The sequence below is a fragment of the Pocillopora verrucosa genome, chromosome 9 (assembly GCF_036669915.1).
Source record: "Pocillopora verrucosa isolate sample1 chromosome 9, ASM3666991v2, whole genome shotgun sequence".
Classification (NCBI taxonomy): Eukaryota; Metazoa; Cnidaria; class Anthozoa; order Scleractinia; family Pocilloporidae; genus Pocillopora; species Pocillopora verrucosa.
Window position 1 is genome coordinate 12,056,866 of NC_089320.1, and position 12,138 is coordinate 12,069,003.

Consider the following 12,138-nt stretch of genomic DNA (forward strand, 5'->3'; position numbering starts at 1 on the left):
AGTCCCTAAGCTATGGGGTGAATTTGTTGGCTAATTGATGAACCCTTCTGAGACCCTAACTCCCGCTAAAACAGTCACGCCAAAGTCACGCCAGGAGCATGCGTTAGTTACTTACACTGTACTTCGCGTTGCAACGGATTATTCGATAAAGTCTTGTACAAAACAGAAGGAGTAAACCTGTGCGATATATATTTTTTGAGGATCTTCTTCCAGATTGCTATTTTCTGCGGCTGTCTTTCTTCGTACAAGTGTCTTGATCGAACAGGTAAGCATTTGTTATTCCGCTGAAATGTAATATAAGATCACATAATTTTATACGCGTTGTTGTCCACTTCATTTACAATAGATCTTCATATAATCTTCGAAATCCTCTTGATAGCTTGTGTTAATCCACGAAAGAAGCGTATTGATTTGGGTGTTATACTTTTGCGGCGCTCATTCCAGATTGCTGTTATTCACTGTTCTTAGACGTGTACTTCGGTATAAAATATGCCGTTATTCCGTTAAGTAAGCAAGGTAATGAGGTATCAAAGTATGCTATTCCGGCGGGTGTCACTAAACTCAGCGCAAGAAACCCTAGTTTTAATTTATTAGTGTACCAATTTGATTTCGATTTCTCGTCTCTTGGCGAATTAGGATAGAATCATCCTTTGAGGTGTGTAGTACTCTTTTCCACTTAGATGAAATTTTAACGATTATGTAACTCAGTGAACACCACGGAAATAATTTTGCAAATTTTGAAAAGCGTAGGGTTTATATTTCTAGAAAGAAAAATATGTATTCGATTCATTGTGATCAACTGGTGGCGCAAAACCCCCCTTGAGTCTCATCAGCTCCACCCTCCCCCTCACCCTAGAACAAAAACTCTTGTGTTTTTAGTAGTGGGATCTTTATCCATTTGAGCCAGTTTTCAATCAAAGAAATGCTTACTGTAAGAAGCATTCTAAATTTGGGTAATAATTTGTAAGAAATATAGTGTACAGTACTTTGGCCTGAAATAATTTTTTGATAAGTGCCCTCCTCCCCTTCATCATTCACGAGTCTCCCTCTCCAATAAACCCCCTAGGCCTCTCCAGTGAGCCAACTTTTTGGAGGCCCCTGAGATTGATAAGTCCCTAAGGAACTTACTAGGGTGTTTATGGTACTTTTAGAGGATGTTCCACCTGTCTTTCCCCTTTCTGTTTGGATTATTGGCATTACTGTACATCTCCTTGTAAATGAATTGACCCTTTACTCCCTTACATCATTTTGTATATTCTCTATACTGTTCTCTATAAATTTCTTAAGGCGCTGAAAGGGAGAACTTGTGTAACAATTGAGAGGCTCTTTAGTTGGTGGTCATTTCTGTTTTTCTCATGACCTCAATATCAGATTCTAGGGTGATTTTGTAGCGAGAAATTAGATGCTGATCACTCTTAGGGGTGAAAGGGTTAAGAGATATGAGTGATGAATCAAACTGAAACTCCATCTGACAACTTTGTCTGTTCTTATTAGATATCCCTTGGTCTTCAATAAATTTTAACTCAAGTTGTGATACCAAATGGGGAGTGCTGGACAAAAACCTGTTGTGCAATTTGGCCAACTCTGGTACAGAATGAAAGCTGTTGTCTACTTATTGGTGCTTCTCTCTACGACACCATTCTGTCTTCTGTTCACTGTTAGCTGTTGGTTGTTTGGAAGGTGGACCAGGCAAGATCAACAGATTACAGAAGCTCTCAGGCAGACTGTGCTGGTATCTGGTGTTGCTCACACCAAAGGCCTTCACCTTGCCAAGACCTTGGGAAAAGCTGGTCACAGAGTTATTGTGGCTGACACAGAAGACTTTTGGTGCTCTGCTGTTCAATGGTCTCACTTCATTTCAAAATTCTACACAGTGCCAAATTTAAATTCCTGCAGTAGAAAAGAAGATTATATCAATGGAATGATCAATGTTGCAAAAGCTGAGAATATTGATTGGTATATTCCAGTTAGCCACACAAAGACAGCTGTAGCAGACACAATCATTAAACAGCGTCTGGCAGAAGTAAATCCTATGATAAAATGTCTTGTTTTTGATGACCCAAAGTTGACCACTATTCTTGACAATAAGGTTCTTTTTCTAAAGGAATGCCAAGAGCTTGGTCTTCAAGTACCATACTTTAAGGAAGTGGATAGTACAAGTGAAGTCCAGGAAATGGCTAAGAAGGGTCTTTTCTCAAAAGGCCACTACTTTCTGAAACCATTGATGCCATATTCTGAAGACCGATTAAACTTCACTTGCATACCAAGCAGTGCAAAAGAATTTGATAAATATATTGCTTGCTATGAGAGAAAGGTGAACAGTAATAATCCCTACCTGATCCACCAGTTCATAAAGGGAAAGGAATTCGCAGCCAATGCCATTGTTGTGAATGGATGTCTCCAAGTCTTTCAAGTATGCCCTTGTTCGCCAATGCAAATTGATTATGATGTTGTCCAACACCCTGCAATCAAACAGTGGGTAGAGGAGTTTTGCAAAGCCAAGCAACTCACTGGTTGCGTTTGTTTTGACTTCCTGGAAGATGAGGAAACAAGAGAGGTTTACTGCATTGAGTGCAACCCAAGGCTCCATTCTGCTATTGTCTCTTATGACATGCAGCCAGATCTTGAAAGAGCTATTCGTGGGGCCATGGATACTCAATTTCAGCTTGAGGTTCCGGTGCAGCCCTCCCCTTCTTCAACCCATGTCTACTGGTTATACAATGAAATTGCCAAAGTTGGGCTTTTCCAGCAAGGTTTTGGAGAGTTTATGCAGGTTTTACAGAACGGAAAAGATGCAGTCCTGGATGCAAGTGATCCTGTGCCATTCTTTATGTTAAATCATTTTCAGATGCCTGTGATGCTTATTCAGGCAATTATCAGTGGAAAGAAATGGTCTATAACAAATTATTGCCTTGGACAACTGAGGTAACTCAAAGTTACTTTGAATAATGTATGGTTTCCTAAGAAATTCAAACTCCTTAACTCATTTGTCTCTCAGGACTGAATCCTTGTTCAATTTCATGCCAGTAAATAGAGGAATGCTGATTGAAAATATAGAATATGAATGAAAAGGGGTTGGGGGAGATAGCTGTGTTAGCCACACCCTGTTTCACTTCTCATTCACCAGATATTGACTGTGAGACAGTCTATCAAACCTGTAAAGAAGACACCAAGTACTTTAAAACAGCATTTATTCAGTGTATATTAATTTCATCTTTGTAGAATACTGAAAGGGGTAAAGTATTGCTTCATTAGAATACTGTTTCATAACTGCACTATCATGCGCCAACAGTAACTAGAATTGCTTTTAGCACAAGGTTGTGGTGCAATAGCCTAACAATTTTGGTACAAAAAATTAATTTTCTCTAGGGTGAGTCTATGTGAATCATCCCAGCTAAGAGTGGAACACTTAAAATTATGTTTAAGAAAGGGTTGGGCTCGATACTTGCGTCTCACACACCCAGTCTTTAGTCCCAATATCTTCTCATTCACCTCATATTAAGGAAAGAAACAAGACTGCAAGGCAGTCTTACAGAGCAGTAACTGAGGCTTCAGAAGTACCTATTAAGTAGTACCTATTTAGTGTACTGTAGTTATTGTGTTATTAGTGCTCACCTTGGTTATTTTAGGATAGGTGGATAAGTGAGGCTGTAAAATACAGCTGTAAGTAATGACAGAATTTTCAATTTACTTGGTGTAAACTTTAATTAATGGTTTTGATATCAAGATGTAACTCAAGGGGTCATTTTATTTGCAAAGTGTTCACAGAGGAAATAGGTGTGGCACCACTTCTTCTAGGGCAAGATATACTACCATTAAAATAAATGCATAATTCACTGAAAGAAAGTGTTACAGTTGTGATGGTTGAAGTACTTGCAAATGCTTCTGCTTATTTTCATGTAAAACTGTCATCACTGTATCTAGAACAGGTTTAGATTGAATTGTTTGAAGTGTAAGATAAAAAACTTTGCAGATAAAATTATTCAAATAAAACCCATTGAGAGCTGATCTCAGTTCACAGTGTTTTATTACATCAATTAATAAATAAACAGGTTACAGGGAATGTCTGATTTTCTCCCTTAAGATCATACTTTTATAAATTTTATCAATCAAGCTGGAATTCTGTCACATGTCGATACTTAGGCACTTACTCACCATTATATTACTGTTGAAGCTTATTCTAGTTTCAAAAGAAGGAAGCTACCAGGATGCTTACAGTCCATTGCAGATAACCAACCACCAATTCATAGTAAGAGTTTTCCTTGAATGTTTGTTACTACTTTTTGAAAGTAGCTGGTGATTCCTGATTGAATGTCAAAAGTAATGTGCAATTCCTTTGATTTTGCTTTACCTCCTTCTGTGTTTGGTCTAGAAAACTTGCACCATGCACTACACCAATCAGACACCTAGCAAAAACCAATTGTGACTTGGTCACCTGCATTTTCCTGTGCTTTTAGTAATTTGCTGTTATTAGTTTAAATCCTTAACGGCAAATGATGATGCAAGGCAGAGTGTTATGATTGGCTGTTGTTATTACTTGGTTTTGGTTTCATGACAATCAACTGAAAACTGCTCTAAAACTGATTGGAAGTAATCACTGTGGCCAATTAGAAGGAAGGAAATAATTACCTAACAGTCTAACTGTGCTTTTAGTAAAAGCAAGCTAACTGCCTGATGCATAAGAAATTTTGACTGACCAAGTCATGATTGGTGCTAGTTTTGTTTTTGTTAAGAAAAATAAGAAAATATGAGTGACCAAGTCATGATTGGTGTCAGTGTTATCAACAGAGTTGATAACTTAAATTGGCCTCTGTAAAGAATTTTGAAGCTGACATTTTGAGCATTAGCCCTACATCATTCTCTCTCATGAAGGGCTAACCCTCAAAATACCAGCTTTGAAACTCTTTATGGAGGCCAATTTACATCATCAACTCAGTTGATCATACCAAAATCATCTTGTTACACTCCTCCACTGATGCACCACCTCATGAAAAGTTACCCCCTTTATTCATGATTGGTGTTAGGTTTGTTTCTGATTGGACAAGAGGGTAGTAAAGCTTTTCTGAACCAATCACAGAGGTAAGTAAAGCAAAAGCAATCCTTGGTTATTTTTGACACTCACTTGAAAATGTCTCACTCTCCTGGATTGAGAGACACACTGAGAGTTTAACATCTTCCTTAAGAACACTGCACAGTGATCCAGGCCAAGGTCTGAACCTGGAACTTTAGATTTGCAGTCCACCATTCTAACCATTAAATCACAGCATCTATTATAATTTCTACCAAATCTTAAACAATGACTTGATTGTAAGTTTAATGTTCATATTGACAGGATTCAACTGCAATATTGTTAGTGTAATGACCTGGCTAAAAACATTAGCAGCACAGTATGAAGTCAGATAAGAAACAAGTAAATAAAATGATTGACAGATTAATTTAACAAAAATGTTTTTAGACTGCCTTTTTGATGAATTTTTGCCTGGGTCAATTTCAGCGGTGCCTGCAGATCATCCTGACTTGAAGTATTTCATGTGAACAAATTTTTTTGCAAAATTATTTCTTTTGCTTGAATTTGTTTGACATCATGTGTTTAACAATCCCTGCAGCAATGTCCTCTGCTGTCTTATTTTGTCCAAAATACTCTGCAAAGTTTCCTGAAGGATCCACAAGGTACTGAATAATGGTGTGATCAACCTAGAAAAAAATTCATAAATTATAATAAACCTGTACTACATCTTAACCCTTTAACTCCCAGAAGTGATTCACATTTAACTTCTCCCTACAACATCCATCCACTATCTACCAAACAGGTAATGAGAGTACTCAAATGTATCAGGTAGATGTGTTGATCTAACACCAAATTCTTGTAACTAATTAACAAGGAAATGTGTAGCAGCAAGAGGGGAGAATATATTAACAATCAGATCCTGGGAGTTAAAGGGTTAACCATCTAATTCTGTTACCTCTTACACCCTACCATCAGTGTGCATATTCTCCATACTGTTCTCATACATTTCCTACAGTGCTAACAAGGAGAATTCTCCTAACAATCAAGGGCTTCCTTTGTTGAAAATCATTTCCTTTATTCTTGTGACTTGTATGTTTGATTCAGGGGTGATATTGTGAGAGGAAATTAGATTCTGGTCACTCTAAGAGGTCAAAGGGCAGCTGAGGACATTGGAGAATTCTACTCAAAGTTTGTGTTTTTAGTACTTTTTCCATTACATGGCTCACATACAATGTAGTCGTTGTCTTCATCTGCTGGTCCTGCACTGAAGTATACCCTGTAAGCCTTGCAAACCTGTTGGACTTGTTCAGGTGATCCCGTTAGACCAAGGAGACGTGGATGAAACTCTATAACAGGAGGAACATGTACTTAATACGGGACAAAGCACTGGGTATCTTAAACGGCATTAAAAAAAACTTTTCTAGGGAATTGCCATAAAATGTACAAACAGATCCACCTTGGACATACTGCTTCACAGCCTTGACATCATCCCGAGATGGATCAACTGTTATGAACAGGGGTTGAAGCTCTGCACCAAGTGCATCTTTGCTCTCATCTATAAACATCAAAAGACACAATGAAGAAATGTAAACAGTAATAATAATAATAATAATAATAATAATAACTAATTTTGTAATCTGAAACTACACACTCTTAACCCTTTTACTCCCAAGATCTCTTTAGTAATTCTCCCTACTGTCTGCCATAAAATACTTAATATGGTTTCAATTTGGAGAATTTGGTATTAGATCAACTTGTAGTCCCCTAATTGAGTTTTCGTCTTTATTCTCCTCACTAGTCTGCTTGATTCTGTGTTGATATTGTAAGAAGAAATTCTGTCTTGGTCACTCATGGGACTTAAAGGGTTAATCAAGTTACTTCAGTTCTAGAATTTGCCAAAGTACTATCATTTTATGTTCAAATACACAAATACTGTTTAACCCTTTCATTCCCAGATTTGATCAACATTTAACTTTCCCCTGTGATTCCAGAATGTTGTCTTGTAAATAGGTTATGGGAATAGAGAGGTTTAACAGCCAGAGGATGTCATCATGGTGTATACTAAAATCTCTCCCCTCTAATTTACAAGAAATTGTATAGTCACTGTGTTAAGAGTGGAGAATTGCTAATTGGAACTTGGGAGTTAAAGGGTTATAGTGTTCTCCCTTATTTTAAGCATGACAGGTAAAATGTATTTTCAAACCAGTAAAGCAATCCTTTTACAAGCTGAATTTTCAAGAATTCCAAGCAATTTTAAATGGTAATAAGAGGTATTACAAGTAGTAAATGTTACCGGTTACTGCCTGAAAAGGAGAACATTGGGGTTAAGGACCAAGAGATGTCTTTCCTGATTTTAAAAAAAGACCTTTTCAGTTTTAAAGGGGAAGGGAACTAATTTATTTGGGTTGGTATGAGGAATCTTTATTTTCAACAGTAAAAGCATGTCTATGTGCTGATTAATGGGCTGCTTTGGAGAGAAATGGAATGAGTAACATGATCACAAGATACCACTAAATTAAAAAGATGTCTGGCACATATACATGTACACTTTTAATCCCCTTAACTCCCAAGATCTCATAAGTAATTCTCCTTATGATCTCCTATACAATTCTCATGATGTTAGTTTGGAGAATTGGTATTGGATCACCTAATAATTCATTAATTGATATTTTAATTCATTCTTGTCACTTCTATGCTTGATATTTTATTGATATCACAAGGAGAAATTCTCTCTTGGTCACTCATGGAGGGTGAAAGGTTAACAATGATCAGGTTCAGCTCACCAACAAGGTCAATTGCTTTTCCCATTTTTTCTAATTCATCAGGGCAAATGTCAGGACAGTGAGTGAAACCAAAGTAGAGCAATATCCATTTGCCATGAAAATCCTTGTCTGTAACAGCTTGTCCGTTATGATCTATGAGACTGAAGGGTCCACCAAGTGCAACTTTCCCCATGGATCTCTTCTGCTGCTTCTCTTTCACTACATTTAAATAAATCAAGGTTTCAGTTTAGCTTTAACTCAAAGTTAACAGAAACATTTCCTTATTTCTTCATTGACTGAGCTAAAAGGCACTTTCTCTTTATCCTAAAAGGATGACACTTTCAGTGATCAGAATTTTCTAACCTTGTAGTAGACAGGTTTGCATGCAGGGACAATGTATGAACCATGTAAAAGCTCTCCTTGAGTTCCCTTTTACTGACTTGCTTTGCATTCAGATCTTACTCCTGTCATTATAGTCATTAAATTACCATAAATATTCCAACTCTTCCTTTAAGTGGTTCTAATCCATCAAAGTTTACCCCAAGGTTTCTCTAAAGGTTTACCTTTTATATTCTACCCAGTGTGGTGGCTTTAGACTTAGAAAAAACATAGGGACCCCATGTGCAGCAAAAAGGCTGACATTTTTGTATTTCCTTGTATGATGAGCTTTCCAGCTGTGAGATTTTTTTTTCTTTTCTTGTTTTTTTTCCCAAAGATGGGGGATTATTCTCACTCCCATGCACCATCAGCTATACCTCTGACAAGCATAATGGAAAATTAGTTAATGGTGTAATTGATTTTCTTACTTCGTTCCTTCTCCTCTTTGAGATGACGAACATACAGCAGCAGCCCCCCACCAGCAAGAGCACAAAGAGCTAGTGAAGCCCATGTTACAGGACCCCTCTTTGACGATCGCTTGAAAACATCCTCAGCTGGTTTTTGAGCTCCTTTTGGTTCAGCACGTGTCAATGCATGTCTTGAAGAGGATATTAATGTTCTTTTATGAAATAAGTTGTTTACTGGCTTCACCTAAACATAAAGAAATTTAAATTCTTGGTGAGATCGACACCATAAGTAAAAATTTGTTGTCAGTGTACTAATAGGTCATTTGTCCAGTTTAAATGTATTTGGCACATCAAAACTCAACGAGGAAAAGTTTGCATGTCTGATCGATGGCACCGTAATAAATTTATCCGATAACAATATTCATATCGCAATAAAGCATAATTACGTGATTAACCCGTTGTAGAGAAGTTGCCAGTGACACTTGGTCTTCAACGATTACATAAGACAGGTTTACCTCGTAATTAGTCGCTAATTTTAAATTTCCTGGCCAAGCTACTTTGAGATATGTCTCAGGACTCCTTAGCCGAAAGAAGCTTTGTCTAAGCATCACTGATTTTTGCCAAACAGTTGGATGATAACCAAACTTGAGAAGGAAAAGAGACTCTCGGGCTAATGGCTCAAAAATTCCGCCATATTTGTTCTAAAGCCGTGGCTACTAAGCTATCCTGTCCACTACAGCCGTGGTCACTTAGCTAACCGCTGTCATGGCCGCCGTTTGTTGTTTAGCGGGTGATTTCGAGTTGTAGGCTGACAGCTCGTAAATAACAGCGTTTTTACCTGTTGAGCTGGCTATGCTCTGTTGACCAACCTTTCTGGTTTCATGATGGAAACGTCAACGTTTTTTTGTGGTATTTCTAGACAAGAGTTGTGCTTGTAGCCAAGGTTTTAGACGTCCTTGAATCTGTCCAAAAATTTGACCGTACAGACTTTGGTTTAGGAATACCCGCAAGCAGTATTTACAATGTGGATCTCGTCATATTGCTGTAATATATTCTATCGAATTGTGATTTTAGGAACTCTATGACGTGTCTTAAATCGTAATTGACAGTGTAGTTTTTATCCTATGTACACAAGCGAATGGTTGTCATAGGAGACAGATTGACCATCTAATTTTGCAGAATCCAGTATTTAACGTTACTTCGAGGTCTAGGAAAGAAAAAAAACGCTACATTGGTACAAAAACGATTTTAAAAGGCGCCCAGTTGCCGTCAATGACATGGAAGTGGTGGATTTAGAGAAAAAGGCTATTGAAGACACCATGGAACATCATAGTATTTACACCTCGAATGATGAAACTGTGAATGCCGATGCCAGCGGCAATGTGACCAATGGTGAAGTAGAAGAAATTAAACAAAACCAGTGGCAGTTCTCAGATGAAGGTAAGTGTAAAAGTCTGAAAAAAAAAAAAAAGAGAGAGAATATTCCATCATTTTCTGTGGTAAATATGGTTTAGGTCGGGCAGTTGTTTGAAGGGTAGATAATATAAAGCTGTCCAACAGATAAATCAAAATCTAGCACAAAATTTACAGCAGTACCCACCTGTATAGATTTATCCAGTAAATAGCCTTATCCACCCTTGAAACAACTGTGGCCTGGTCAATAGTGGAGTGGAACCTGATTTAAGAAAGACCTAGAAAATAGATATGTTATAACTTTTCTGTAATACAGTGTAACCTCCTCTCACAACCACTTCTTGAAAACCGCCTCTTGAAGTGCAGCAAAGAACAAGGGTTTTGTGTGGCCCAGACCATGAATTTGTCATTTGTGGAAAATGTCTTCCTAAAGGAGGTTTCCTTAAATTCTCTTTACAGTAACAATAACATTCATATTCTTCAAACAGTTCTTTACACTTTTTCTATGTGACCAGATAATTTTTTTTACAAGAAAGTGTGTTTGAAATTGGCAATCATTTCTTTTATTTTGATAACCTTCTCATTTGATTCAAGTGTGATACTATCCAGGATTTCAAAACAAGCCAGCAACCACCAGAGTTCCGCCAGCTACTTGATAAAATGTTGCTAGTTACTCTGATCAAAATAATTACCTTTTTGCCCTTAACCCTTTAACTCCCATAAATGACCAAGAGAGAATTTCTCCTTACAATATCAATACAATATCAACCAGATAAATGATGAGAATAAAGAAAGATATCAATTTGGGAATAATTAGTTGATCCAATACTAAATTCTCTGAACTAACATTATGAGAAATTGTATGGTTGATAATAAGGAGAATGACAAATTTGATCTGGATGTTAAAGGGTTAATGAACTTTTCACAATCACCTACTTTTGTGGAGTTTGACGTCTACTTCAAAACATGTTGAAACCCCTGGATACTGTTAAAAGAAATTAAAAGCCAGACACTCTTAGAGGTGAAAGGGTTAAAGGATGTTTTTATCAGTGCTTATATTAATTCTGATGCTACAAATGACATGTATCTCTTCACTGTCATTTAGGACCTATTGAGTATGAGAGTGACCCTTCATCTGATATTGACAAGAATTACTTCAGTGATGAGGAATCTCTCACTGGGTAAGGCAATTGTAATGAAATATTTTTTCTTTTATACCCCTAGCCTTTGATCCCTGAACATATAAACAAGTTAGGTTTATAGATTTAAATACTGCTGAGTTATGGGTGGTAGTGAGGAGTCATCTTTAGAGACTCTGCTTCTTTGATTACCAACTTTAAGGAGGTGATGAACTTAGATCAGCATTCAAATAAGAGTTCTTACATATATGTGACTTAATTATTCTGGTTTGGGTATCATATTTCATTAAATATTAAATCAGAGGTTAAAATTTATTTGACAGCAAGACAAGTATTCAGATTTTTTGTCTTTTGAATGATTAAAAAGTAGCTGGCCTTTCAGATTCAAGTAACCAGCAAAACTACAATGGCAGTGGATTCTGGAGAACACTATTCATGTTTTCTTGAAACAAATATTTTATATGTTTTTAACTATAAGCCACCAGATTAACTAATTATTTAATAACAATGTGACTGTGATTTTATTAATTTTATACAGGAGTATGGATGGGGGAATAGAGGAGGATGAATATGCGTCTGATCCAATTGCTCAACAAACAAGACAGGTCAGTTGTTAACCCTTAACCCTGTAACTCCTGTGAGTGACCAAGACAGAATTTCTCCTTACTGTATCTATACAATATCATGCAGACAAGTGAATTGAGAATTAAGAAAAATATCAATTATGGGATTAATAATTGATCCCATACCAAATTCTCCAAACTAGCATAATGAGAATCATTTGGCAGACAGTAAGGAGAATTACTGATGAGATCTTATTTGAAAGGGTTAAACCCTAAGAGGGACTATCAATTGATTTCTCTTTACAGTTTTAGTGTTGAGTCATTTATTAAGTTCATGAGAATAAGGGAAATAATGAACAACCAGATCAATATCAGTATTTGGGCAACTACCCACCTACCCCTCCCCTAAACCAACATTAACCTTGAATTGTTGTCAATTGACTGTTGTTGAGTTAGGGCAGGTAGGTG

At 37.0% G+C, this 12,138-nt stretch overlaps 3 protein-coding genes across 3 annotated transcripts in view; 2 read left to right on the forward strand and 1 right to left on the reverse strand.

Moving 5' to 3' along the window:
* Positions 1-3: 3 nt before the first annotated feature.
* LOC131797084 (uncharacterized) lies at positions 4-3,992 on the forward strand. Its single transcript, XM_059114697.2, has 2 exons — positions 4-265; positions 1,495-3,992. Exon 2 carries the CDS (start codon positions 1,541-1,543, stop codon positions 2,927-2,929), a length of 1,389 nt encoding a protein of 462 aa, XP_058970680.2. The 5' UTR covers positions 4-265; positions 1,495-1,540; the 3' UTR covers positions 2,930-3,992.
* A 21-nt stretch (positions 3,993-4,013) lies between these two features.
* Positions 4,014-9,260, reverse strand: LOC131797085 (protein SCO1 homolog, mitochondrial). Its single transcript, XM_059114698.2, has 6 exons — positions 9,071-9,260; positions 8,577-8,799; positions 7,792-7,989; positions 6,465-6,563; positions 6,239-6,354; positions 4,014-5,694 (listed from the first exon to the last, which is right to left on the reverse strand). Exons 1-6 carry the CDS (start codon positions 9,161-9,163, stop codon positions 5,554-5,556), a joined length of 870 nt encoding a protein of 289 aa, XP_058970681.2. The 5' UTR covers positions 9,164-9,260; the 3' UTR covers positions 4,014-5,553.
* A 34-nt stretch (positions 9,261-9,294) lies between these two features.
* Positions 9,295-12,138, forward strand: part of LOC131797059 (cilia- and flagella-associated protein 74) — a 32,557-nt gene continuing 29,713 nt past the window's right edge. The window contains exons 1-3 of the mRNA XM_059114676.2: positions 9,295-9,995; positions 11,074-11,149; positions 11,646-11,712. Coding sequence (XP_058970659.2) covers positions 9,833-9,995; positions 11,074-11,149; positions 11,646-11,712 — 306 coding nt within the window. The 5' untranslated portion in view covers positions 9,295-9,832. The remainder of the gene's footprint in view (positions 9,996-11,073; positions 11,150-11,645; positions 11,713-12,138) is intronic.

What these genes read in the sequence shown, in the direction of transcription:
- LOC131797085 (XM_059114698.2), bottom strand. Translation starts at nt 9,163, where the DNA reads ATGCTTAGACAAAGCTTCTTTCGGCTAAGGAGTCCTGAGACATATCTC. An exon ending in CAAAGAGGAGAAGGAACGAA is followed by an intron (nt 7,990 to 8,576) that starts GTAAGAAAATCA and finishes ATTTAAATGTAG; the next exon opens with TGAAAGAGAAGCAGCAGAAG. An exon ending in AAAAGCAATTGACCTTGTTG is followed by an intron (nt 6,564 to 7,791) that starts GTGAGCTGAACC and finishes TGATGTTTATAG; the next exon opens with ATGAGAGCAAAGATGCACTT.
- LOC131797084 (XM_059114697.2), top strand. Translation starts at nt 1,541, where the DNA reads ATGGGGAGTGCTGGACAAAAACCTGTTGTGCAATTTGGCCAACTCTGG.